Raw genomic sequence first — 26,450 nt, forward strand, 5'->3', positions numbered from 1 at the left:
TGCCCTAACATATGCACTAGCATCTGCTTCGGAGTCGGGTGCTGTTCATAAACCCAACCTTCGCCCTTATTTCTACCCCGCACCCGGTCCTTTATGGATCCTGACTTCCCCCACCATTTTCCAGTGTCGAATAACCGCTCGTACACTGGCGGTAGCGACGTCCCTTTTGAGTCCGCTCCCGTAGAATATTCCCATGCTCCGTATGCCTATCAGCCCAGTGACTACGGGGACGCTCATGTCGGTGATCCCCTTCGCGATGTCTCATCACTCGCTGGCGCGTATAGTTCTACCTCGACGATCATAGCCTCTAGCACAGTCGCCTCTAGCTCAACTGCCCACCCAGTAAATTATGCCTACCTACAGTCTCCAATCGATACCAATGCCCATCTCACGTCAACATCGACTTTCCAGCTGGAGGCAGCCGACCTGAGGCAGCTCTCTCACCGCAGCTCTTTCTCCGACCCTTCGCCCTCGTCCATGGTCTCGCATCCTCCTGGCCCGCCGTCTCCGATCTCTGCAATCGCCGCCGGACAATCGTCGAGCACCAGTAGGAGTCGTAGAGAGAAGCCTAGGTTGCAGCTTGCGCCGGACCAGCCGTTGACGACTCAAGGCAAGCCTCGCGCCCGAGTTTATGTGGCATGTGTCCAATGGTCCGCTTCGTTATCTTTATCGTTGCTTATAAGCTGCTGAACAATGTGGTATTTTTTCCCGCAGTCGCACCCGTAAGATTCGCTGCGACGGCGCAAAACCGGTCTGCCATAATTGCCAGCGTCGCTCGGATACCAGCGATCCCTGCACCTACGATGCGACGCCCAAGAGACGTGGTCCGGATAGGACTCCTGGGGCGCGCCAGCGGCAGGTGTCAGGCCTTGGTACTTCTGAGCAGCAACCACGCAGGCGCGTGAGAACACGTCCGATCGAGGACGCTCAGGTTCCAGGGACAGATGCAGACAGCACGACTAGCACGACCACTGACAACGTGTACCAGGGTCGCGACGATGCTCGTTCGACAAATTCTCCATTTTCTGATGGACATGTGTCCTCTCCACATGCCCATCGCTCGCCCTCCGTGTATCTTGAAGGTGGCCCGAATTTTCCGTCGACGTCCAGGTTGGATGACGATGACTTCCTGCCTCTTGCTCCTCCTACATCTCGGCCGCTATCTTCTCAATCGCTGTCCCCGCCCGAATACCAAGAATACCCGCAGGTATAGTCTGATCCATCCCTCCCCACACTGGTACCATCCGATCTCGTTATCCAGACAAATATTAGCTATGCGTCGGACCTTTACCACCGCTATAGAGTTCCTGAGGCCGTGAAGGGACTTCCCGCTCAAATTCCAGGTACCAGAGCCGTTGCCACCGGGAGCGGCCAAGACATCAAGCCACTGGCTCGAATTGAGCTTCCCGCGGAGCCATCGATGAAGTTCGCCCGCGAAATATGGTGGGACGTCCTCCTAGGTCACTACGCGTGGTCTGTCGAGCAATCGCACGGATCTGCGACATTTCTGGCCCCGGGCGCCCGGGAGTCCGCTAATCAGCAAGTCACATCTGACCTGCGCTTTTTTTTTCGTTGTTCACTACATTGGCTGGCGTTCATGAACCCCTCGCGCCTGCTGCGTCAGCTACAGGATCCAGCCATGAGAGCCACCCTGCAGCCAAGTTATGTATGGGCCGCGCTCGCGCTCGCAACATTTTTTCAGAGCTCGGACCTGGAGTCTGCGCAGGGAGCACGAGGCAGAGAGAGGGCGCTGCGGATGCGAGATGAGGCACAGAGCGCGTTGGAGGCAAGCCTGGCGGCGAGATGGATTGACAACGGATTGGCGCAAGCAAGTTGGGTAAGTCGACTTGCATTGTGGCCACGTTTCGAGCGCTACCTGACCAGGTGTTTATGTCGGCCAGCTGCTCGCCTTCTTCGAGACCTGCGCACATCCCGTGCATTCCACAGCACGCGTGTCCGCGGCCATGTCCACACTTGACTCAGTGATTCGCTACTTGTCTCTGACCACGCTGGACGCCGACGATCCTCGCGTGACCAGGTTCGCACAACGGCCGCCTGTAGCAGGAGTCACTGGCCCGGAGCCAGGAAACGAGGGCAGGACCCTGCAGGGGGCGTCTCCCCAACAATCCCTTTTGCAATCCGTCCAGCAACGACATCCGCAGGATAGATGCTGGTGCTCTTTCTATACACTTGAACGTACGTCTCCCAATTCCGTGGAACTCGTACCGGGATGGAGCCATACGCTGGCGGTGACCACGTTGACCGACGCCGAAGAGAGAAGAGAAGAGTCTCGACGCCTCGTCTGGAGTAGCATCAGCCTCACTGCGAACTGGACCGCCTACAACGCAGCAACTCTCACGCCGCAGATTAACCTTCCCATCATTGACCCTGCCAACGTACGTCCTCCGAGCGCATCTGGACGAGCGCATCCCTGCTCACACAAGCACGCAGTATGCGATTCTGTTCCCCGGCGAGTCGACGTGGGCCGCTGGTGGCCCCGCCGCGAAGGATTCTGTTTGGGCGTTATCCATGCGCTCGCTCATGCTATGGCACACATGTGTGCACATGCGCAATGACGTGAACATGAACAATGCGTTACGAGCACACCTTAGTAGGGCTGTTTGGCAGGAGATATGTGTAATCGAAGATGCGCTTGATGGCCATACATGCAATATAGAAAGGACGTTTCTCTTCTTTCCCCGGGATTTCCTATTCCTGTAAGTGTCCTCTGGTCACACACCGTGGCCCCCCAATTTCCACTCATAGCGAACAGCTCTCGTTTGTGTATCATCGATGGGCTCCAACGACATGCTTTACACGCCGAAATGTGAGTGCTTTCTCCAAATTACCGCTTCATTGGTATTCATTGCGATGCAGCGATAAGAACGTTGTCCGGCAGAAAACGGAAGAATGGCGTGAGTCTTGGCTGTTTCAGTCTCTTCCTGTGCGCTTACGGTCTATTGCAGTGCGGCACCATGGCACAATGGCTCGACGCATCATGAACGGCTTACACACAGTTACAGGACAACCCTCGACTAGCCTTTCCGTGCGTCCGTTCCTGACCTGGTGGTTCATTGCTCAAGTGTCGAGGTAGGCGCGTTATGTTCAACTCAGTGATTACGGATAGCTAAACATATTTTCGATCTCAGGATGCTCAATTTGTGGTCTAATGACGGCTCGCTCACGATCGCGCTGCAGTCGATCAAGTCCATATTCGCACCGTTAGAGTATTTAATGGCTCTGTGGCCTTGTGATGGTGAGTTCAGGGGAATGCGAGAAGACACGCTTCCGTTTCTCATGTGCGATCACTCAGAGGCCAATCGTAGGTTTCAGGACCTCCGAAAAAGAGTGCGTGCGGTATGTCATGCTGCCGGTGTTCGCCCACCCATGCCATTATCCTTCTCACCCCGTTTCCTCGATGGTACTATTTGAAATCACTCGGACGTTTCTAGTCGCACGACGAGGGATCGCAAACAAATACGCGTGTGAGCTTGGACGGTGATCGCTCACTCGTGACATTCTGTGGGATTCAAGATGTGCATTTATTCGGATTTTTATACACGCACCATACTAGGAAATCTAAGTACACTGTCTCACGCGTTTTGGTCCGTCTAGTAAACATAGGATATTTAGTACTTGCTCTAGTACCGCCGCAATCGCGCTTACGAGTTCACGACCCTACGATGCCAAGCATACGTACATGTGTATGCTATACATATGTCGCAGGCCGATGATGGCCGGAATGAAGTTGGAAGGGAATATTATATTCGGAACCTTCGAGGCTGATTGGCATATTCTTGATCACAACGTGTTGGTGTTGGTTGTCTTTGCAGAAGAGAAAGGGCAACCCAAAGTTGGATGTGATTGGAACTGTTTGTACAAGACTTGCAGCTGCCCGATCGCCACTATCGCTCTTGATCCCACACGACCACCATCATCGTCTATTCAGCCTCGAAGCCTGAAGCACATGTCAGACGAAGCGTCATCGTCGTCGGCGACACGCCCTTCAGCGCTTTTGGCAGACATGTTTCGACCAGACTCATCTGAGCATACGCGTACTGTGGCGGGCCTCAAGCGCAGGGCATCCTCGTCCTTTGAGGGCATGCAGGACGAGAGCAGCCGGAAGAGGCTGAAGGAAAAATCCGTCAGCGAGCCCTCAGGATCCGGGCCAGGCGATTCGGAAACTGTTGATGGAGAAGCTTTGGCAAAGGATCTCGAGCAGGAGCTTCAGTGCGCATGCTGCTCCGCGCTCGTGTATCGACCGGTGGCGGTGATTCCATGTCAGCATTTTTTCTGTGGAAGGTAAGCACCGCGACGTCAGCTCTCTGCACCCGTGCTAGCGCTCACCGGTTTCTGTTCAGTTGTATCGTAATGTGGATACGCGTGAGTCCCTATCACTACAATGGATCCCAGCTGCATGTTACATGCACTGAAAGCCGTCTGCGAGTTTGTACTGACCTGAGACCGAGGCTGATGCGCCTTTTCTATAGAATGGGGGGGCAAACTGTCCAGCTTGCAGAAGCGTTGCCTCGGTGGCTACTCCATCTCGTATCATCGAGAAGATGGTAGATGTGCTGTTGCGCTCTGTGCCCTCAAAAGTGAGACCCGTGAACGAGCGAATACAGGCGGACGAAATCTATGTGGCTGGTGGCACAATCAGGGTATCACACTCCTTCCTTGTAGTTGTTATGCGTATCCGAACTGAGACTGCACTACACAGATACCGTCTCCCAGGCAACCGTCTCCCGATCCACCTCTACCTCACAGAAACACCAATTTTGTCCATCCGTGCCCGCACTGTACACCTGACAACCACTACGGCTGGCGGTGTCCTAGACCCATTGTTGACCCTGAAGCTGACCCGGATCGCGCATGGCACGCGGATGATGGGTCGCCTCCTGGTCATGCCTATTGCGGCAACTGGTGCGTTAACCAGCAGAAATGACTTGTACTATTCCCTGATGCACTATAGTGAGAACGTGCTTGCCCTGGAAGCCCCGTCTACTACGAAGTGCGACTTCTGCCAAGTGTCCTTTTGCGGGATCGGCATCCCCGGACGCTGTGTAGCGGCGCCGATACTCCAGCAACATCTTCATGGACTGGCTGACCTAGGCGACTTGGTGCAATGCTCCCAGATTTACGACTCTTTTGATGGCAACACAGTTGAAGTGGACATCATGCTTGATTACTTGACCGCTCAGAGAATCAATCCAAGATTCATCTATCGTGAGGTACGGTCGTATAGTGCCATCAGCGCAGTCCTCTTGACGTGTCAAACCATTCTTCGCAGATTATCATGCACATACACAGCCAACCCGGGCAGTTCGCGCCTCTCTTTGAACTCGACCTATTCGCGGACGTGCACGCGGTATCTGCTGGCCCAGAACCCGGACTTGACACCCCCAGAAACAAGGTTTGCCGTGTCTGCGCCGCAGAGATTTTCCTCTGGGGTGTACGTGATTGGTGGGTCAGGGAGAGGCGCAAGGGCTTCCTCGAGGAAGAAGTAACAAGACGCCTGGATTGCCCAGAGGGAAGAATGTGCCCCAGACAGAAGGACTACGGTAAGCCGCAGGGTTCTCTTTATGCACAGCCATGCTGATATCGCGCGGATAACAGCACATGCCAAAGAATGTACGCAGTACCAATGCACTATCGCAGAACCACTACTGACTGTCTTCCAGTCAACCATGTTGTTTGTCCGCCGGGCGAAGCCGCTACGCCAAGCACATCAGCAAACGGGGCATCATCATCTCGGCTTGCTGCTCTCGAGGACAATGCCGCACTTCCTCCACTGCTCAACACAGAACCTGCTACTCCTCTAGAAGCCGCGTTATTTTCGCATTTGGCTGCTGAGTTCCCGGACCTCTCTCAAGATTTTCGTGATGAGGTTGAGGCACTATTGTAATTGTTCCACACTCGTTCCACAATGTTCTCGTCGCTTTTTTGATCCTCCCCATACACGGATTTCGTAGTGGATGTCATTGTAATTCTTATTGCTCTGGCTAGCGCGCTGTCGGTGACTGCATTTCGTTCCACAACACTGTATATTAAGCATGCAATGATATAGTTTTCTGGCCCCGTCAGTCAGTGCAGGCACTGAAGGGGAATTGGACTCCGTGGATTACAGCACGCACGAAAAAACTGACTCGGCGACATAAGTACAGAATCTACAGAGATAATGATAGAAGTTCTACAGCAGGATGATAACTCGAAGCACTCGACAGTGTACATATATATAATCAAAACAACACACTGTCAGTTTAAATGGAAAGCAACGATAGGTCCAGCACTCTGCGACACACGCGCAGGCTGCCACGCAACCTCGAGGGTAGCTTGACTAGTGAGCGTGCAGATCCAGAGCACCGTGCACTACATCGAGACCAAGCTTCGTAGCATGGTCACGAGCAGCCTTCTTCCTCTTTTTGTCATCAGCCTTTGCCATGCTGAGGCTGAGAACGGAGCCGTTCAAATGCGACAGATGGGGGAGTCCTTGCTCCCGTTTCGACTTCCTCGTGTCCTTTCCGAATAGCCGGGAAAGCGCAGTCCGGCTGCGCAGCATCTTTGGCGACAGAAGCATCGGAGAGTCGACCGGAGACGCGCTCCTAGAGGCAGAACGGGGCGCGACAATAGTCGCGGGCGAAGTGGTGTCGATTCTGAGCTTCTCCAGCTCCGCGCGGCCTGACCGGGCTGCCTGGCTGAGCAACGAAGTGGCATGGAACGGATCGTCACCGATCAATGACGTATTGTCTTGGGTGAGGAGCTGCCCTTCGCCCCCTCGTGGGCCACCTGCTATACGCGTTTCCTCGATAGCGCCGAGGAAGTGCGCCGAACGCGGTGACGTCGACGTCGCATCGATTGGCGTGGACAAGGAAGCCAGCGTCGGACTGAGAGGGGGAGACCGGTAGAAAGAAGACGTGCGGCTGAGGCTGGGAGTGGATAGCGAACTGAACGATGTCGAATGAGATAAGGACAGTATGTCGCTGTCCCTATTCGTCATCCTACTGGGGCTGAGTGGGAGATGGAACGCCGGGTAGGCAGCTTGCGTCGGCGAGTACACAGCACTCTCGCAGAACCCGTCCGAGAAATACTCGGAGTCTGATTCGGCGACAGAGCTGCCCGAAGACGACGGTAATGAATGCGTCGAAGTCGAGTAGGAATGCGTCGAAGGCGTCCGCTGCTGCAATTCGCTCTGCGTGCTGCGATAATGGTCCAAAAGGGCAGATGAGCTTGCGCGAGCACGGAGTCCCCGCTGTGCCTTCTCGTTCGCAGGCGGCTCGGTCTCGATTGCCGGAGAAATAAGCTCCACAATTGTCGACAGCTCCCTCTCAGTCAACACCGACACCATACTGTCCGATCGAGCGCGCTCCACCGGTTTACTTCTCGAGACCTCAGGATTCGATGAAGGCACCGGTGCCGGGGGCTGCTCCAAGACCGCCCCTGCCGCCGGAGCAAGCGTGCCCACCACAAACGTGCCTGTTGCCATATGTCAGAGATAGAGCTTCCTCACTGATCGACCGATCAACGCACTGGAGACATGGCGTCTGGTCTCGCGACCTAGTGCCTGTCGATTTTGTGCCCTGGATGCTGCCACGTCTGACATCGCGCGGGGGCGCGTTATCGGAACGTAAGCCGTCTCTGGTGCGTTCGATGTCCCCGCTACTGCCGGAGACGTTTTAGTTCTTTACAGCCCCCGTCAATTATGCGAATGTCCCTCACCGGCAGTATGCGCATTTCGATAGCCACCACTCGATCCAGAACCACGTCCCTCGGATGGGCCGCGAAGGTAGGAGGCGTCAGACATGCCGCGAGGTCTGGCCGCCGTAGTGCCATCCGACAATCCATCGCCTCCCGTGCCGTTGCTGCCGTTCGCGGAGTCTGGGGCCCTCCCACCCGAGGGTCCATCCTTGTCGATCCGGGCACGGCCTCCAGCAGGTCGTTTCTGAGTGTATGCCTAGTGCAACAGCTGTGAAGTATGATCTAAGATAAAGGTGACTGTGTCCGACTTACCATGACCACCCGTAATGCTCTGTATTTCACAATGGACGTCATTAGATCGATCGAGAAAATCCGAACACATGGCTTACCGTATCTGGAGACTCCGGCAACTACAGAGCGTTGCGACACCATATATCGCCACGGATGTACCATAGCTAAGCGCACGATGCATCGCGTGCTTGACAAGCGACTGCAGGTGCGTCAACTCGTACGTGCTCGACAGTAGCAAGAGCTGACTCAGCACCGCAGGCGCATGATGAAGGGGCGTGACGAGAGCCATCGAGTAGAAATACTGCACCAGCGCGAGCGTAATTGGATACGGTTCCGATAAGAGGAAGGCGCGAGGGGTCAGACGGGGATCCGGTCGGAGCTCCTGCCCACCATGATCGCCAGCTAACAGAGGAAGAGGCACATGCTGCGGAATGGCGGGCATCGTCTCCGCGGAACGTTGCGCAGCTTGAAGGAAGAGCCTACGCTGCTCTCTGAACCAAGGCCAGCGGTCCTCGAGGAGTCTCCGCGAGCACTTAATCTTGCGCCCGTCATCGCATACAATCTCGAAATCAGTGAGTGCGCCCTCCTCGAACGCAGCCAGGCCCAGCTCCTGCGAAGGAATGTCAAGGATGAGCGGAGGTGGTTGGTAGATACCGAAGGCTTCCAGGTCAATACATGTGACGTGATCCCAGCTGAGTAGGCGGCGGTTGTAGTCCTCGACTAGGTTTCCATGTCGGTTGCCAAACACAAGAAACTTGTTCGCGGCAGGCCAGAGGCAGCTACGGAACCACGAGCCAGTGTTCAGCGTGGTGCCAGGATCGACCCGTGACCAGGTCATGTTGATAAGATCCAGCGCCCAAATCGAGAAGGACTGGTAGCTCTGTGAGAGATAGGTGCCCGCGACAATAAAGAAGGTTCCGAGAATGGCACCGGTAGGGAATCGAAGACCCGGGGGAAAGGAGGTGCCAACCATGGAAGCAGAGCGATCGGATACAGTGAAATCGCCGTCTGAAATCGGCGAGAAAACCTCTAGTTCTCGCTGTACGTCTGTGAACTGCAGTAGCGATGTCATTTATCAGTAATGCCCGCTAGAAGCGAGTAGGAATGGAACAGACGTTATAATTACTGAAGAGGAATACGTCACAAGGATAGTCGTCAGTTGGCGGGGCTGAGTACGGCAAGTGCACGAGTGACTCCGGTTGAGTTACCGACGTGGTCGGAGCCGCCGCCTTGTTCACCTTGAACCGGGTACCCACCGGCCCCAGGTTCGAAGATGGCGACTGACCGTTGCGCATTTCTTCCTGTGGGAGACGAACGCGCATATCTCCGGTCACGGCTACGCTGCGATATGTACCACAATGCCGAGAGTACTCGCGACGCTGGATCCAAGCCTTGGCGTTGAGATCGTAGATGTACACGTCATCCAGCCAGACGTTCGCCAGGTCTTGGCCTCCGATAATGAATAGCCGGTCAGCGGTGACGGAGCTAAGGTGGGCGTATCGTGCATTCGGTACGAACGCCTGAGGCGATGCATCCCCGGGAGTAGAAGATGACGGTACCCAATGACCGGTGGACAGATTGAACAGCCGGACGTCGTTCAGGACACACAAATCTTCAGGGTTGTCTGAGTGCGGCTTGATTGCCATCCCACCAAAGATGATGAGGTGGTTGCGCCCTGCCCGGCGCGTCAGATTATGACGGTTTCAAAGAAGCACATATACGCACATGCGTCCGCGCTGTGGAAGTACCGTGCCTGCGGGATGTCATCCTCTGCTGACTGGGGTAGGCGTTCCCAGTTAAATGACTCCAAGTCAAACATGTAGATATCGGAGACCATCCTACGCTCAGATACCAAGCGACCACCCTGCGCAGTCTGGTCAAAAACGCGTACTGAACGCGCTCAAATAGGTACCGACTCACATAGAGGTACATCTTGGAACCGACGACGGTCGTCGACGCTCCCTACATGCAGTGTCAGACGCATATATGAATCACAAGACTGTAGCTATACATACCACTAGCTTTGGGGGCACATCGCCGGTAGTCCTGCGACAGAACGAGGTGAGGTCGGAGATGGGATACATGGCGACGCGCGCCGGGAGCGCAAAGGCGGGGCGGGGGCGGAGGAGAGGAGGGGGAAAATGTCAGAGGAACCAGGACTGGGAGTCGACACGCAGCTGTTATGGCATTCCACCTCTTGCCGAACCTAGAAGTATTTCCATATATGGCTCTCATCTGGGCACCCAATCTCTCGGCAGGATCCGACCAATGCGCTGCGCCTCCGTCACGTCACGCCCCGCCCGCCTTGTCACCGGCCGTCACGTTCGCTCCCGATTGAGGCCATGTTCTGCCTCGAGCTGAGTACTGTGCTTGTATGATAGCCTCAATCCTAGCCAACGCATATACACCTGTTATCCCCCTTGCGCCGAACTGGACATTCATATTCAGCTCTGGGAGCGTGGGTTGTATTGTCGGCGCAAACGTTTTGCATGCCATACATTCTCATCTGGGACATGGTTCTTCAGCTTCTCCGACACTTCGATACGGTGCGCTTGGCCTTATACGTCCGCAAGGTTCTCAGCACCGCCTAGCTATGGCGAGTACATACTCTCGAGCTCCCTCTCATGTCCGCACCACGACGTACGAAATCACGTACACGCTGCCCTGTGTGACGTTTGGCTGTGCCGCCCATCTCTCCCGGCGCCGACAGGCTTCGCCACGGAACAGGTGTCCCCCCCAAGCCCCATTTCCCTCTCTGTCGGTGAATGACGAAGCTCAGAAGACGTCAACTCGCGCCCGCTTCTGCGTCTGCCTCGATGCTGTGAAATTGCCCGGTCCACTGATATGACGGTATCGCATCCCATCAGTCAGGTGCCTTACTATCTTATGTACCGTACTACGTAGGAAGGCCGCTGTGACACTTCATAGTGCGTCAATTCCACTGTCTCCTGCTGGACGCATTCGTCAATGCCTTATGTGTATCAGGTCCTCGGGCCCGCTCATGACCCTACGGCGGGGATGATTCTCCGTGAGCCCATCTGCCAATGAGAAAACGCATGCACCGTGGAATACGAGCGCGAACCCGAGCGTCCCGCAGTACGTGAGCCCCAGTGAGAAAAAGGGTTTCCGCCGCCACCCGGTCTTTTCGCGGCCTCCCAAAGCTCCCCACTACCTTCGCATGCGCGCCATAGATGGTTGTCAAGGGCCCAAGCTCGCTCGGACTGCATCCGCTGCTCGTCCTATCTCAGACAGTCTTGCAGAAGCTCGGGGGGAACTCTGACAGCGCACGGGTCACGCACCCTCGTCACGGGGGTCCCCAATGCCAGCGTTCGTGCGGGTGGTGTCACCGTCAGCCCAGCGCGGCTTTCGCACTCACCTCTATGGACACAGCACCCAGGAGCACGCTGGCAGCCCGTCCTCTTGCTTCAGGGACACTGTTGCGCCACCGCTGCACCAGTAAGGATTCTCGGCTGGCTTTGCGGGCCAGGATCTCGACGCGGATTTCAATAGGTGGTTCGCGAACATCGGGTGGACGTACTCCGGCGCGCCTCCGCGGAACGGACTTGGCAGCCCGTTATTGGTCCCTGCCTCGGGCTTCTGCGTCTGTGGGTCCCGAGCGCCTCTGGCGAACGTACAAATACAAGGCATGCGCCTGCGGAATACAGCGTCTGGGTGTGCCGCCAGCATTTAGCCGTTCATGTAAACGGAAGTGAGGCAACCACCGTCGGCATCGATGGAGAACAGCGGCCACGAGGCGTGCCTCGCGCAGGACTTCTGGATCTGCGCAACGCTGTAGAATTATATTTTTCACGCTGTGTACCACACTCCTGCATCCAAGACTTGTTATAGTTAGATTGTCGACGTGACCGAGGGGTCGAGTCTATTTCGCTTCCAGGCGAGAACCTGGACTATGAGCGCGCGGACCATCGTCCCTTGCAGATGTCCACTCCGCCATGTATGGGAATGAAACACAATCAGTCGCCCATATGGTGCGTAGGACCGCATGTCTCCGACATTACCTCCTGTGTTCGAATTTGTCTGCAACGACTGGCCTTCATTGGTCCGATACGAGTACGCTGATCATGTTGACACACTGTATTTCAGGTACAACTTCTACTCGGGAAGATAAAACGAAGGGTGTTGCAGATGCTCTCGGGACGTTGAGAAACAGGTACAGATGGCCGTGATCCCCATTGATCGACCTTGAAATACTACAACGGGTGCTAGGATCCGTGCTACCCGTGCTGACTGTACTGTGGTTGGGAAGGAGTTGCTCGTGGCCGCGTTCGCGAGCCTCGGGTTCACGAACCACTGCGTATTTTTCCATGATTCTTGTGTCAATCGATGCATTAGCATCTTCTCCACAAGTGTGAATATATTCAGTGCAGTACAATGAATGGTGCTTGTACCAGCACAAATCTACAAGGAGCGGCGAGACGATCTGTACCGCAGGAACAAGACGACCTCATGCACCATGCTTGTCTACATTGTACCTCAAGTGCTTTTGAGTATCGGGCTCATCGACGGACATTTATATCAATAGAGAATGAAGACTGACAGCTCCCGGGATGAAATCTCATCGCATTCGGGCGACATCTGGGTCGGTATTTGCGTACACTGTTATCAAAATGCCTTGAGCAACTCCCTACCAACCATAGAATTACACCCTTCACGTTCTCTTCGCGCACTTCTCCCGTTCCTCCCGTGCATCACGGCGCCAGCCTGTCTATCTTCCATTCAGGGGCATCCTCCCGTGAGCCTTCTACACGCAGGTACCGCACTCGGTCATGCAAGCGGGACGGCTTGCCCAGCCAGAACTCAATCTCACTGTGGAACCAACAGTAAGCGATGGCCAACACGCCCATGCGGAAAGCCGTACTCGGGCACCACCCGCCAGCCACCCCAGAACTCGGGCAGCGGCACGTTCGCCGTCGGGTCGTTCTCGTCCGCCTCGAACCGCCGCTTCAGCTCGTCCACCCGCGCCTGCACCTCGCCGTCCGCGACAACCGCGCTCTGCCTGCTCGCCCACGCGCCCAGCCGGCTGCCGACGGGGCGGCGGCGGAAGTACGCGTCGCTCTCCGCCCGCGCGACCTGCTCGACGCGCCCGACGACGCGCACCTGCTTGTGCACCTCGCGCCAGTAGAACGCGAGCGCCGCGTGCGCGTTCGCGCGCAGCTCCTGCGACTTGCGCGACGTGTAGTTCGTGTAGAAGACGAACCCGCGCGGGTCCAGCTGCTTGAAGAGCACGACGCGCGCGGAGGGAACCCCGGCCGCGGACGCCGTGCACAGCGTCATCGCCTCGGGCTCGCGCACGACGCCCTGCACCTGCGTGAACCAGGCTCGGAACTGGTCGAGGGGCGAGGCGAGCACGGTCGACGGCGAGAGCGACTCGGGCGCGTGGTACTGTTCGTGTGCGGTGACCTGCAGCTTGTCTGGGGTTTCCTCGACCGCAGAGGGGTACATAGACATGGCTCTGCGCAAGCTGTATGCATGTCCGTAGCCAGTGAAATGAGCGTAGCCAGAAGAGACGCGTTACGCTGGTCCGAGTATCGCGATCATGTCTCGTCTCGCGGGGCACGTCTCCCTGACGGACTAGATCGCTCGTCGGAGTCATCTGCGCCCCACGCGCGTGCGCCGCGTCCTGCCCTTCGATCACATACACAGTGCGTCTCCTCCCCTTCCCTGAGCCGCGCCTCACCGCACCTCCTCCTCACATCCTCAGCGCCGCGTCGTTAACCGCACCGGCCGTCCGCCCTCGACACGCGAGCACCTCCACGCCTTCCAGCACTCCATCGCCGCCGTCGACCGCTGCCCGTACCCCGTCGTCGCCGCCGCGCACAGCATCGCGCTCGGCCTCTCCATCGACATCATGAGCGCGAGCGCGAGCGACGTGCGCTACGCCGCGTCCATCGCCGTCTTCGCGATCGAGGTGCGTGCGCCGCACTCAACACTCGACTCACGCGTACCGCACGGGCTTGCGTGCTGATGTTCGCTGCAGGAACGTCCGGCTCCGGCGCCGCTTCCAGATCCTGAACCTGCGGGCACCCCGCGCGCGTTTGGCCACCCGCGCTGTGCGACGTCCGCAGCGTCGACCGCGCGCGGGACGTCGTGCCCATGACGCTGCGGTACCCAGCCCTAGCGCGCGCGGGGAGACATACGGCGTGCGGTTCGCGCCGGGGCACCGCTGGTGGTAGACGGCCAGACAGGTTCGTGCTGATCAAGCAGTGAGTAGGGCTTCCGCTCCCTTTGGCATCGTGCGCGCGCGCGGATGCGATCAGCGCATGTGGTGCACCGCAGCGTCGACTCGCACGACGACGGACACACGTCGGTCTTTGCGCCCCACACCGCTCTCGATGACACCCGAGGGCGTCCATCGAGCTCATGATGCTGGTGATATACTCGCCGTCGACGTGTCATCGCGCGCGTAGAGAGGCACATGTAAAGGTATGGAACACTCGCGCTCCCGCCGCAGTTGCACGCGCGCCCAGATTTGCTGCATCTTAGCATTCCCGTCACTCTGAACTCGTGCAACAGTAGCCGCGCTCTCCGCAGCCTTCGCCTCTACTGCTTGAACATCCCAGCACATCTGACACACGCTCATTCCAGCCCGGGGCATCTGCAACTCCAGCCCGCACACGCGCACGCACACCCCACACCGCTACAACTGCGCTACTCGCTTGCTTGCTCGCTGTGTCTGGTCTCTCTCTCGTGGCATCTCGTCTCACGCCGTGCTGCTTATCACTGGCGTCTAGTGGTCGGCCGCTCTCCCCGCAAGCTGCAGCATCGATCCCTCACGCGCAAAGCCACTGACCATCCACACGCCGCACCGCTCAAGCTTTCTACCGGCCCGCGAGCCCGCCGTCCGCTCACGTTGTTGCTGCACTCGCGCACGCGTATCGAAATCGTCATGTCCTTGCATCAAGGTGTAGTACTCAACTGCCGAGCTCACGCAACTGCATCATCTCCCGTAGCCCACCTTACGCACGTGACGCGGCCAGAGAGCACGCCTGCATTTCCTGTGCATTGCCACAGCATCCTCAGCCGCCCGCACCTGCATCCAGTACGCGCGCCGACATCTCGTCCGGCTACTGGCTTGCGCGCCCATCAGTACAGCTGACAAAATACGATGCAGGTGCGCCGTACCTCTACAAATCCCGCCGCCACATAATATTCTGTCCCAACGCAGTCACGCAGTAAGCACGCCATCGACCAGAGCAACGGCGACCCCCAAACACACTCACCATTGAGGCCTAAACGTCGGCCTACGTAGCTGCAATACACAAAGGTCAGTGCAGACAGTAGCCGTGGGTCCCGTAAGCAGACATAAGCTGAACCACCGAGACAGACAGAAATCGACAGCAACAAATTCACGACCAGGAGACGACGGATGCCCTCTCTCAAATCTGGCCCTCCTTATATCCCTCCCGCTACCCCCTTCCTGCGTTGCAAACCCACGCACGGACGCTCCCTTCCCGCGTCACGGCACCCGGTCCCGCCGCGTACGTAACGCCACTGCTCGCGTAGCCTCCCGCGCGTTGCCTCCCGCAACACCCGAGCTACGCGCATCTCTGCCGGTGCGCTCGCACGGGCTTCGCGTGTGGCCGCGGCGCCGTCCGCCACCGCGCCAGACGTGCATCCCTGCACGGAGAATCCGCCGACGGCAGGACGCGCACGCCCATGTCCGCGTCCGCGTCCTGTCCTGCATTTAGCATGCGCGACGCGGGCAGTTGTCCGCTGTCCACCTGGCAACCCGCGCGCAGGGCCGACGCCGCGCCCGGGAGATCTTCAACGCGCAGGGCGAGACTCGTGCGTCCGCCAACGGGACGTCGTGCCCGCCTGGCGTTAGCGCGCGATCGCCACCGCACGTCCGGGCGTCCACATGCGGCCCTGTCCCGAGCGGCGCTACAGCGTGACGCGGTCGGCTCGGTAGATACGCACTCTGCATGTCGCACCGTCTGCCCTGCGGGGGCGGGGGTGAGCTTACGAGCCGCCCAAATCCTTCATGACCCCGGTCAACATAGGCATGCGGCCTCTGCTGAGGGTGTACGAAATACGCTGCTGCGCTGCGAATATGCGCGCGCGCGAGCGAATGAGATAGCGCGTGGCTATCGGCGGCAGCGGGAGTCGAGACGCGAACTGGAATGCGAAGCCCGCGTGCGGACATCTCCACCGGGCGCTCGTCAGAGCTTCTTGTGCATCGCGATGGCGTATCCTAGCGCGGAGAATCCACCGATGGCAAAACGCGTGCGGTGTGTACGCGCGACGCGGCGCACGGCCGGGGTCGCTCCCGGGAGGAAAAGACTCACCGCCCAACGTCCTGCGCATTTCCCGCACGCGCGCGCGCACAGCGGGGAGGTGCAGCAATAGTGGTTCTTTACACGCATCCCCGGTCGCGAGTGAGACTATGGCACGACGCGACCTGCACGGCAGAGGATGCGCATTTTGCACGTCGCGCGAACCGCGCGCCTCCCGCTGCCTGGCCGTTCATCGTCCCGAATCGCCCATGTCCGCACGCTCCACTGTGCTCGCAGGCCGACAACCAACATGGAGACAATTGACCCCCGCCGCGACGGCGTCCAACCGCGGCTAGTACTTCAGAGCGGCAGCTAGGGTGCCGTCCGTCCGCATTGTCACGGGGCTGGCGGGATGGCTCAGGCAAGCCAACTCGCCGCAACGTGTAGACGGCGAGACACGAAAGCCTACTGATCGCACCTTCTGTCCGCTTATCGTGCGACCCGCCGCAGCCGGGCGATCACAAGCTCTGCGAGGTTTGCTCTCAATGAATGGGCGTCGCGATTGATACTCAGCCGGTCGTTCATGACTGCACCCGCATCCAACTGCCGCCAGTGCTTCAAAGTGGCAATGAAGGTGCAAAACATCCGCATTATTGGCAGTTGCATACTGATCCCGCAACGCCTGTGCCGTCAAACTGTGCCGGACGCACAACTTAACACCGAAGGACCGAGTACATACGTACTGTCTCTGTCCCGTGCTATCTTACTTATCCCGCTGCTAGCCGTCCCCTTACAGGACATATCGCGCGCCACACACGAGTCGGAATATCCGCGGTGCACGCGCTTCGATAATACTCACCATTCGTGTACGGTCACTATCTACTTATGTACACCTCCCGCTATCTAGTCATTGGCTATCCCGCATCATCCGAGTTCCACACGCCCCACCCCGCTCGCAGCCCGACATCCCGACATCTAGACGATGACCCCCAACTGTGACTGCATCTGACCGCGGCCAGTACTTCAGGGCGGTGGCTAGGGCACCGTCCGTCCGCACTGTCGCGGGACTGGCGGGACGACTCGGGCAAGCCAGCTCGCTGCGATGCGTAGACGGTGAGACGCGAACACCTACCGATCGCACATTCCATCCGCTTATCGTGCGACCCGCCGCAGCCGGACGATCACAAGCTCTGCGAGGCTTGCTCTCAATGAACAGGCGTCGTGATTGATACTCAGCCGGTCGTTCATGACTCCCGGTCACTATCTACTCGCAGGCACACACCTCCCAAACAGTGTGCTACACACGCGGCTCGACAACCTGGCGTCGAGACGGCTGCCCTGACTGCCGGTGCTTCAAAGTGGTGACGAAGGCGCAAAGTGCCTGCATCGTCGGCAGTCGTAGATTGTCCCCGCAACGCCTGCACCAGAGGCAAAACCTAACACCGAAGGACCGAGTCCATACGCACTGTTTCTGTCCTGCGCTATCTTATTTATCCCGCTGCTAGCCGTCCCACTACAGGACATATCATGCGCCGCAAACGAATCGGGATAACTGCGGTGCACGCGCTTCAATAATACTCACCTTTTGTTAACGCTATTGACGGTCACTATCTACTTACGTACACCTCCCGCTATCTAGCTATTGGCTATCCCGCATCATCCGAGTTCCGCACGCCCCGCTCCGCTCGCAGCCCGATGTCCCGGCATCTAGATGACGACGAACCCCCATCCGCGATTGTGTCCTCCCGCCACCATTGCTTCAGAGCGGCGACGAGGACACAGGTCGTTCGCAGCGTTGCAGCGGGATGACTTGGGCAGGCCTGCTTGCCGTGACGTGCAGACAGCGAGACGCGGATGGCGCGAAATCGCACATCGCGGTAAGTGTTTGCATGTGGTCACTACTGCCGGTCACTCACCAGATGACACGGACGTAGGACGCGATGTTCTGACCGGCCTGCTGTCAGTTTCCATGCGACCACAGACCATTGTATCTTAGCACGCTACTGCTGACTGCCCGCCTCGCTCAATCTGCCCAGCTGCGGCAGTGGTCCTTCACGCTCCTGTACCCCATTGATACCATCCATCAGCCCCATCAGCTCACCATCATCGCGCGTGCGCAGGGGAGCGGTTTGTGGTGCACCTACGATGGTGTACACCGTGAGCGGCGTAATGCAGCATGCCTAAACACAACAGCAGCTTACCTCATCAGCGTGCAGGTGCGTAGCACGATACGACTGGGACGCGCGAGCGAGACAGCGAGCGGGGTGCAATAAGAGCAACAGTACAGTGGAAGACAAGTTGTAAATCGCAGAGGCATCTCTGACAAAGCGGCTCCTCTCCCTGCCTCTGATACCTCGCATGCTCCATCGGTCAGCTTCTGTTCCCACGACTGCTGACCGGACATCTCGCCCAGGCACCGCTTTTGTGTCACATCTGCCGCCGTGTCACTACACTCTTATTCGCCTGATGGTAACTCTCCCCGTATACCCATGCGCGTACCTGGGCCTAGATGTGAGCAGTCTTTGATGCGGACGGATGGACACACCGACATACGCGCCCTTTACATCTACAGGCCGAAACACTCCTACATTGTCTGTCATCCCTGTTATTGTGGCGGCAATGCCCGTGTCGCATGCAGCGTCCCCGCACGTGTGATATTTTCACACCAAATGTGGTCTTTGTCTGTCTGTTCTCATCCCGCATTATGTTAGCAGGTGGGAGGATGTGTAGAAAATGAGTGTCAGCGTCGGGTTCGAACGAGCGAGCGCAAAGGTTTATGGAAGCGAGCGCAAAGGTATATGGAAGCGAGCGGCGTGGGAAAGGATCAAATACGAAGCAGTTTGTCTTGTCCTCGGGGCGGGGAGACAAACGCGCAAAGTAATTACATGTGGGAATCTGGCCTAATGTAGTAAACTCTTATCTAAATCAGGTACATAGTAACAAGGCAGAATGCTGTAGCAAAATGCGGGCTTACGATATTGTAGATCTGCACCAGTTCAGCCTGGTGTCGCAGCACGGGTGAACCTATTCCGGCATTATCTCAACTAGACCATGCACCCTCCCCCAAAGCTTCAGCGTGGGCACAACTCCAGGGATCTTGCAGGAGCATGGGCCGCAACCTACATACCCATCCCGTCAGTGCATCGTGACCGGGTCCCATCATGTTTGTGAGAAAGAGAGCACCGAGACAAAGGTTACAAAGTGACGGTCACTATGCACAATTCCCAGTAAGGTTTGTTATCTTCCCCATATATCTGCCATCTTCTCCGGAGCGTGATGGACTCGAGACATCTGTAAGTGTGCCGAGGAACACTCTCGGCATGCTTACGGATCTCCGAGTCCATTGCACAGATGTGGAAGCAATTCCGATATTGTGACCGGCATCATTTTCATATCACATCTTTACCTCAAAATGATCGTGATATCAGAATGATGGCGAGAACACGTACTTCCCACACAATTTGCTTACCATCAATTATAGTCTGGTCGAGGCCCTGACTGACCGCTCATATATATGAGTGTGTTGTGTTATTTGTTTCTGACTTTTGTGCGATGTGTCTGGCTTCCCCTGCAGAAACGTGGTGCTCGACGGTGATCGCGGGATGTCACTGGGGGCCGAGTTACATGGTAAGCTCGTTTCTCATTTTATTCACTGTCCGGCGTGCTGACAACTGGTCACGCATCGAAGGCGGCCACTGGGTGGTGTGTGACCAGGGCAGACGGCGCGCAACATGAGACACCACACTGCGCATCGACCGTGTGGCATTTGGCAAGGTGAGTTGGGATTCCATATAGTGCAATTGGATAGATACTGAGTTTCGTTTAGCTTACCTTGGCCGGCCATCAAGACGATGGGACCCCGCGCACTCGCTTGACGTCAGCCGGGAGCACCATCGACAGGCGCAGAAGACGCAGGTCGGTAGAGTGACCGGAGGCACTGGTCATCAGCGCAACGGGGGGATGCGAGAGCATCGTGCGGCTTGGCTACGCGTCCCGTAAGGTCGGACATGGGCTATGTCAAGGGCATCGCAACAGTGAGTTCAAGCTTACCATTTTGCAAATATACTGAATATCGAGCTGTGGCCTTGCAGGCATGGGCGACGGCGAAGGACAAAGTGTCGCGCGGCCTGCAGGAGTGCGATGACCGGCATGCGTGACCGTGATGTCCACAAGAACATCGCGCGGAGATGGTTCGAGGCGGCGAGCGGACGAGGCGTGATGTGCGGGCGTCCGGTACACATCAGCACGGCGATTCGGAGACACGGGCTGTGTCAAAAGTGCCATGGTAAGTGCAAGCTTAGTGTTTTGTGGTTGTACTGACCATGCGGCGGTGGTCTTGCAGGCGTACACGGCAGCGAAGAACAAAGCATCGCGTGGACTCATGCGATAACCGGCACACATGGACCAACGCGGCTCGCTGTGTGCGTTAGGCGTGAGCGGCATGCGAGATGGAGCAGGCGCCATTGAGAGCATGATGTACGAGGGATCGCCGCGCAGGGATGGTTCAAGGCGGCTAGCTGACCGGGCACGGCGTGCAGGCGTCCGGACGTGGTGGAGAGCGGTTGCATGCGGAGTGCTGACCGCGTTTGCAGGCGCGGGGGCAAATGCGCCCAGCGGCAGCGGGCGGCGTTGTGCTCCCGGTCAGCAATTGTTGTGGCAGTCTGCACTCTTACCTCGACGCGTGACACTGGACTCGGTCGTGTTGCACAGACCGGGAACAGCGTGTGGTTTTGCAATGCGCTAGCGACTTGGCGCGGAGCATGCTGACCCGGCTGAAGAGACGGTTCCATGCACAAGAGACCTGCGCACGCAAGATGGCGTCTGCTGGTGGTGGGACGACGGCGGGCGACCAATTACCTTGCTGCTTGGTCGACTGTTCCTGCTCGGCGCTGCTGCATTTGCAGACCCTGAAGCGGCCGGCCGCGACGAGGATGGGCCCCGGCGCACATGCTTGCAGCGGTGGTGTTAGACTGCGCGATGAACATGTCGACCTGGCGTGCTCAGTGCGCGCTCGTGCATTGCAGGAATAGTCCTACCTTGTGCAGCGCGGCCCTCGACATCGCGGGCAACGTCTCAGCGTGCGGCCGCAAATGCGTCGATGAAGGCGTACGTGGGTGTGCGAAGTGCTCGACTTGCCCTTTGCGAGCGGCGCAGAGGCCCATGGTGGGGAGATGGCAGTCCCGCTGGAGTGCGCGGTGAGTCCGCTGAGACGGCAGGGAGAGGGCAGTCGAGCGAGGAAGCGCCCAAGTGGGGCAAAGCAAACGAGAGGAGTTGTGCGAGGAACAGCCCAAGTGGAGCAAGGGAGAGGGCTGTTCTTCGCGCAATTGCGAGGAACCGCCCTCGTTGAAGGAACCGAAAGAAGAGGGAGAGGGCTGTTCCTTGCATGACTGCGAAGAACAGCCCAGCTGAAAGAACCAAAACAAGAGGGAGAGGGCCGTTCTTGGAACCGAAAGAAGAGGGAGAGGCAACTCTCGATCTTGCGATGGTCACACCGGCCGCGGGACGACAACGCGCGGCTACCTCGATCGCAATGTCAGACCTGTCGCTCAGAAGACGTCACAGATGGCCGTGATCCCCATTGATCGACCTTGAAATACTACAACGGGTGCTAGGATCCGTGCTATCCGTGCTGACTGTACTATGGTTGGGAAGGAGTTGCTCGTGGCCGCGTTCGCGAGCCTCGGGTTCACGAACCACTGCGTGTTTTTCCATGATTCTTGTGTCAATCGATGCATTAGCATCTTCTCCACAAGTGTGAATATATTCAGCGCAGTACAATGAATGGCGCTTGTACCAGCACAAATCTACAAGGAGCGGCGAGACGATCTGTACCGCAGGAACAAGACGACCTCATGCACCATGCTTGTCTACATTGTACCTCAAGTGCTTTTGAGTATCGGGCTCATCGACGGACATTTATATCAATAGAGAATGAAGACTGACAGCTCCCGGGATGAAATCTCATCGCATTCGGGCGACATCTGGGTCGGTATTTGCGTACACTGTTATCAAAATGCCTTGAGCAACTCCCTACCAACCATAGAATTACACACTGGTGTCCCCTTCGCGCACTTCTCCCGTTCCTCCCGTGCATCACGGCGCCAGCCTGTCTATCTTCCATTCAGGGGCATCCTCCCGTGAGCCTTCTACACGCAGGTACCGCACTCGGTCATGCAAGCGGGACGGCTTGCCCAGCCAGAACTCAATCTCACTGTGGAACCAACAGTAAGCGATGGCCAACACGCCCATGCGGAAAGCCGTACTCGGGCACCACCCGCCAGCCACCCCAGAACTCGGGCAGCGGCACGTTCGCCGTCGGGTCGTTCTCGTCCGCCTCGAACCGCCGCTTCAGCTCGTCCACCCGCGCCTGCACCTCGCCGTCCGCGACGACCGCGCTCTGCCTGCTCGCCCACGCGCCCAGCCGGCTGCCGACGGGGCGGCTGCGGAAGTACGCGTCGCTCTCCGCGCGCGCGACCTGCTCGACGCGCCCGACGACGCGCACCTGCTTGTGCACCTCGCGCCAGTAGAACGCGAGCGCCGCGTGCGCGTTCGCGCGCAGCTCCTGCGACTTGCGCGACGTGTAGTTCGTGTAGAAGACGAACCCGCGCGGGTCCAGCTGCTTGAAGAGCACGACGCGCGCGGAGGGGACCCCGGCCGCGGACGCCGTGCACAGCGTCATTGCCTCGGGCTCGCGCACGACGCCCTGCACCTGCGTGAACCAGGCTCGGAACTGGTCGAGGGGCGAGGCGAGCACGGTCGACGGCGAGAGCGACTCGGGCGCGTGGTACTGTTCGTGTGCGGTGACCTGCAGCTTGTCTGGGGTTTCTTCGACCGCAGTGGAGTACATAGACATGGCTCTGCCCAAGTTTTTGGAGAAAATGTATGCACGTCCGTAGCTAGTAGAGGGTCTGCAAAGAGCGTAGCCGGAAGAGACGAGTCTGAGGTGTACTCTGGTCCGAGTCATCGCGATTTCTCATGCATCTCGATCGGGGGCGATCGCTCTAGTTCCTACCTTCAGCCACCCGATCCGACCTCAAGATTCCGCTTGACAACAAAATCGCATGCACTGGGTTAAGAGCTAGTGTGCGATGCATATTTAGAGTAGTATGGTAATAGGATGCATAGCAAGCGGTATACAGGTGTAGAATACAATAAGGTCCATTTAAAGCGACGCGAAACAAACCGTCCCATTAGAAATACGTCATCCAGCTGCTGACCGTAAACTCCGAGCCCAATCCCGAGCCCAACCCCGCATTATACACCGTTTGCGTCGACGACGGGTCCTTGCCACCGTTCAGATCGTCCACATGCATTGTCCGCTCCGCCGACGTGCTGTACGCCTGCGTCATCGATTCCAGCTGCCCCGGCAGTGGGTCGACGAACGTCGACGGCACTTTGGCGATGAACTGCTCGTAGCAGCGCCGCAGCGACGGGTGTGCAAGTTCGAACGGGTTGGGGTCCTCCGGCGGTGGCACAACGGTCGCCTCCCGCTCCGGGACCAATCCGGCGCGGCGGGCGAGAATGCAGATCTCGTCGTCCTCTTTTGGTGTTTCGCTGAACCGGTCGATTGAGCCCCGGCACCAGTCGATGTAGACCGAACGTGCTCTTGCCACACATGCTTCCAAAGGTAGCTGTTCGTGGTGGCGATGTGATGAGCGCGATGATACAAGAAATGTACCCATGAAACTTACCAGCGCCTTAGCGGCTACTGGACAGCGGTCCCGCACCTCCATGAAGAGTGACCGTACGTTGTCCAGCTGGATGTTGACGTGAGGACATAGGGGACAGCTTGGGGCGCGCCCCAAAAGCAAGCAGAGGGCGAGCTATTGTTCAAAGTGTGTACTTGAGTCGGTATTGTTACAAGATGAATTCTGAACTCACCCCTCCTGACAGGACGTTGTGCCAGAGCGCCGCGAAGCGCAAGGTCAGCTCTGGTTGCCACTTGTAGCACGTTTGCACGGCCCATAGGTAGTTGCTGATGCTCCCATATGTCGCCAGTACGGATGGCGCATATCTATGCCTCACAGTGAAGCCTTCTGTGATACTGAGCGCTTGGGTAAAGAAGCCTCTATGTAGGTTGAGAAGCGCTGAAAGTTTGCAGACTCAGCGAGGGAACGGCCTGACGTAAGTGCCGATGCCACAGACCAACTTCACGAGTGCATAGCGTGAGCACTTGTTGCATACTCAGAGGGTGCGGCGGCACCGCTCCCGCGTTGTCGACCATGCGCATAACCTGGGGGACCTCATAATTACGTATCATGGCATCGAGGTCCAGAACGTCCGTATAGGGAGGCTGCTGTGGCGACACAATCATTTCTAGCACAGGGTACTGACACTGTGCAAGAAAGGCGTCTCGCCAGCCATGATCTACATAAGCGCGTAGCAGCAGACAAATTGAATTTAGGATGTGGACCCGATGACGATCGCAATCCACTTACATACTGCTGTCAAGTTCAACCCTGTCCCCGATGTGTCAAACATGTACGCGGGCCGTTTCACGTCCACGTGCTGTATGCAGAGGGAGGGCGGCCGCCTGAGCATGAGGGCCTGTCGGGTTGGCGATGTGTCAGGAATCCGCGCTGATCGGTATGCAACGGCACGGGCCAGGAACGGAACGTACCAGGCGGACGTCAACGTTCATCATGTTCCAAAGAAGGGCCTTGCGCTTGTCCAACTCCTCAGGGATCATCTTCACTGCACCTTCGCGGTCTGGCCGGGGGTGAGATGGTATCGCGGGTATGTGCGAACACATTTACTCACGGAGACTGAGCTGAAAACCCCAATAATGACATCAGCGCCTTATCCGATGCTGATGAAAGAGATGTACATACACTGTGGGCGAGCTTCGCTAACAAACCCTGTCAAGATGGTCAGTCGCATGACAGCCACCCCTGATTGATTTTGACGAACCATAATGCCCCACGCATGTTCCGCCGCTCTCTTGTGATTAGAAAACATGAGTAGGTACCATATTTCGTAAAACTGTTGTATGTCAATAACAATGACACAGTGAAGCCAGGTGAATCCAGACCAACCAAAGTATTGATGGTGTCGAAGCTTGGATCGTCAATGACGGCGGTCTCGCAGACCGCGGCGCGCGCGAGATGGTGGTACCGTTCCGCTGTCTGCGGATCGCGGTGCGGCGAGAGATCAACTGCAGCACCGATGGCGAGGATCATCAGGAATAGGCTCAGTCGATGAGGCAGGAGCGCATCCAGCGGTGTCGTGTATACACTGTGTATGAGATTCGGAAGGAAGCTCTCGCTGGTGTCGGGGCTATAGCTGTATGCAAATTCAATATTCTGTAAAATGTTAAAACATTAAAAACTCACTGCCAGAATGCGTTCAGCTGTGCCTGTTCGCACAGACGCTGGCCCTCATGTCGCGGCGGAAGCATGTCGCGGATGCGTTGTCGTAATTGCGGGTCGAGATCAGTGTGTACGGACTTGGGGACAGGGCATGAGCGGCTGAGTTTTGCAATGTCATACGGTAGGCCAAGGCTAGTCGACATAGCACTTGTCGAAACAAGCTCCCCCGTATCAAACTGGACAGAGGACGTGAGACGCTATACTGCGCTGGGAAATGACCATCTTACCTCGAGCCCGATGTCTCGAGGTGACGAGGAACTCGAGCCATGGTGGTCATCTTCGTGACTACGTCCGCTATCTGAGTGTGGTCCCGATTGTCCATTGCGCTCGACACCGAATAATTCAGGCGATCGCTTAATTGTTAGTAGCTCTGGTTGGAGCAATGGATGAGGCTCAGACGAATGTTGTAATTGGATCGACCCTAATCCATCCTCGAGCTGACGGATACGCTCCGCCATAGCCTTGATCTTCTCGTGCAGCTGTTCAGTGTTTGCGAGGATAAATCTAGAACCCATGGATGAATGCGTGTACCGATGCACCGGCTAGATGCACCTCACCTGCTGCCTTTGCCCCCAATTAATGCACCATCTGGACATATTTCCGCACATCCTCGCTTGCAGCAGGACTGGCATGGGAACACTCGATCACACTGCAAGACAATCCGGAGGTCATTGACCCGCGAGCGCTGTTCCGTCGGCCGACGTACCTTCAGCTTCAATCTGATTGCCATTCAGTTCGGTGTAAATGTTGTACAGGCCGACGCGACGCACCTTCTGCACTCTCCGCACGACAAGGGTCGTTTCCTGTTCCTCTTCGCGGAACCGTCTCCTGATTCCGTCTCTGGAGGAATAGAGGGCCCGGG

General features: G+C 57.4%; 8 protein-coding genes across 8 annotated transcripts; 4 read left to right on the top strand and 4 right to left on the bottom strand.

The window, feature by feature from the left end:
• Positions 1 to 462: 462 nt before the first annotated feature.
• POSPLADRAFT_1095578 (hypothetical protein) lies at positions 463 to 3,393 on the top strand (the record flags this gene model as incomplete). The annotated part of the gene is made up of 9 exons (XM_024483128.1): positions 463 to 659; positions 1,351 to 1,837; positions 1,902 to 2,396; positions 2,452 to 2,717; positions 2,774 to 2,827; positions 2,878 to 2,915; positions 2,967 to 3,090; positions 3,150 to 3,256; positions 3,314 to 3,393. Coding segments are annotated over 9 exons (1,848 nt in total), but the record flags the coding sequence as incomplete, so codon positions are not given.
• Positions 3,394 to 3,932: 539 nt separating this feature from the next.
• On the top strand, positions 3,933 to 6,082 carry POSPLADRAFT_1183566 (hypothetical protein). Its single transcript, XM_024489013.1, has 8 exons — positions 3,933 to 4,302; positions 4,362 to 4,383; positions 4,491 to 4,661; positions 4,721 to 4,923; positions 4,973 to 5,231; positions 5,291 to 5,561; positions 5,617 to 5,631; positions 5,682 to 6,082. Exons 1-8 carry the CDS (start codon positions 3,968 to 3,970, stop codon positions 5,903 to 5,905), a joined length of 1,500 nt encoding a protein of 499 aa, XP_024336651.1. The 5' UTR covers positions 3,933 to 3,967; the 3' UTR covers positions 5,906 to 6,082.
• Positions 6,083 to 8,080: 1,998 nt separating this feature from the next.
• POSPLADRAFT_1149894 (hypothetical protein) lies at positions 8,081 to 10,070 on the bottom strand (the record flags this gene model as incomplete). The annotated part of the gene is made up of 5 exons (XM_024486359.1): positions 8,081 to 9,040; positions 9,102 to 9,661; positions 9,712 to 9,850; positions 9,907 to 9,948; positions 10,002 to 10,070. 5 exons carry the CDS (start codon positions 10,068 to 10,070, stop codon positions 8,081 to 8,083), a joined length of 1,770 nt encoding a protein of 589 aa, XP_024336652.1.
• A 2,625-nt stretch (positions 10,071 to 12,695) lies between these two features.
• POSPLADRAFT_1059147 (hypothetical protein) lies at positions 12,696 to 13,449 on the bottom strand (the record flags this gene model as incomplete). Its single annotated transcript, XM_024481126.1, has 2 exons — positions 12,696 to 12,813; positions 12,866 to 13,449. 2 exons carry the CDS (start codon positions 13,447 to 13,449, stop codon positions 12,696 to 12,698), a joined length of 702 nt encoding a protein of 233 aa, XP_024336653.1.
• Positions 13,450 to 13,494: 45 nt separating this feature from the next.
• POSPLADRAFT_1059148 (hypothetical protein) lies at positions 13,495 to 14,104 on the top strand (the record flags this gene model as incomplete). The annotated part of the gene is made up of 3 exons (XM_024481127.1): positions 13,495 to 13,615; positions 13,674 to 13,915; positions 13,985 to 14,104. The coding sequence occupies 3 exons, from the start codon at positions 13,495 to 13,497 to the stop codon at positions 14,102 to 14,104; spliced, it is 483 nt and encodes a 160-aa protein (XP_024336654.1).
• A 5,847-nt stretch (positions 14,105 to 19,951) lies between these two features.
• POSPLADRAFT_1149097 (hypothetical protein) lies at positions 19,952 to 21,567 on the top strand (the record flags this gene model as incomplete). The annotated part of the gene is made up of 7 exons (XM_024486265.1): positions 19,952 to 19,994; positions 20,047 to 20,215; positions 20,312 to 20,505; positions 20,563 to 20,639; positions 20,813 to 20,860; positions 20,965 to 21,184; positions 21,266 to 21,567. The coding sequence occupies 7 exons, from the start codon at positions 19,952 to 19,954 to the stop codon at positions 21,565 to 21,567; spliced, it is 1,053 nt and encodes a 350-aa protein (XP_024336655.1).
• A 746-nt stretch (positions 21,568 to 22,313) lies between these two features.
• POSPLADRAFT_1149948 (hypothetical protein) lies at positions 22,314 to 23,067 on the bottom strand (the record flags this gene model as incomplete). The annotated part of the gene is made up of 2 exons (XM_024486362.1): positions 22,314 to 22,431; positions 22,484 to 23,067. The coding sequence occupies 2 exons, from the start codon at positions 23,065 to 23,067 to the stop codon at positions 22,314 to 22,316; spliced, it is 702 nt and encodes a 233-aa protein (XP_024336656.1).
• Positions 23,068 to 23,410: 343 nt separating this feature from the next.
• POSPLADRAFT_1149357 (hypothetical protein) lies at positions 23,411 to 26,318 on the bottom strand (the record flags this gene model as incomplete). Its single annotated transcript, XM_024486292.1, has 12 exons — positions 23,411 to 23,851; positions 23,912 to 24,043; positions 24,102 to 24,307; positions 24,366 to 24,587; positions 24,659 to 24,767; positions 24,841 to 24,929; positions 25,048 to 25,078; positions 25,131 to 25,202; positions 25,256 to 25,502; positions 25,553 to 25,764; positions 25,792 to 26,092; positions 26,146 to 26,318. The coding sequence occupies 12 exons, from the start codon at positions 26,316 to 26,318 to the stop codon at positions 23,411 to 23,413; spliced, it is 2,235 nt and encodes a 744-aa protein (XP_024336657.1).
• Between the last annotated feature and the right edge of the window lie 132 nt (positions 26,319 to 26,450).

This window comes from Postia placenta (genome assembly GCF_002117355.1).
Source record: "Postia placenta MAD-698-R-SB12 unplaced genomic scaffold POSPLAscaffold_11, whole genome shotgun sequence".
Taxonomy (NCBI): Eukaryota; Fungi; Basidiomycota; class Agaricomycetes; order Polyporales; family Adustoporiaceae; genus Rhodonia; species Rhodonia placenta.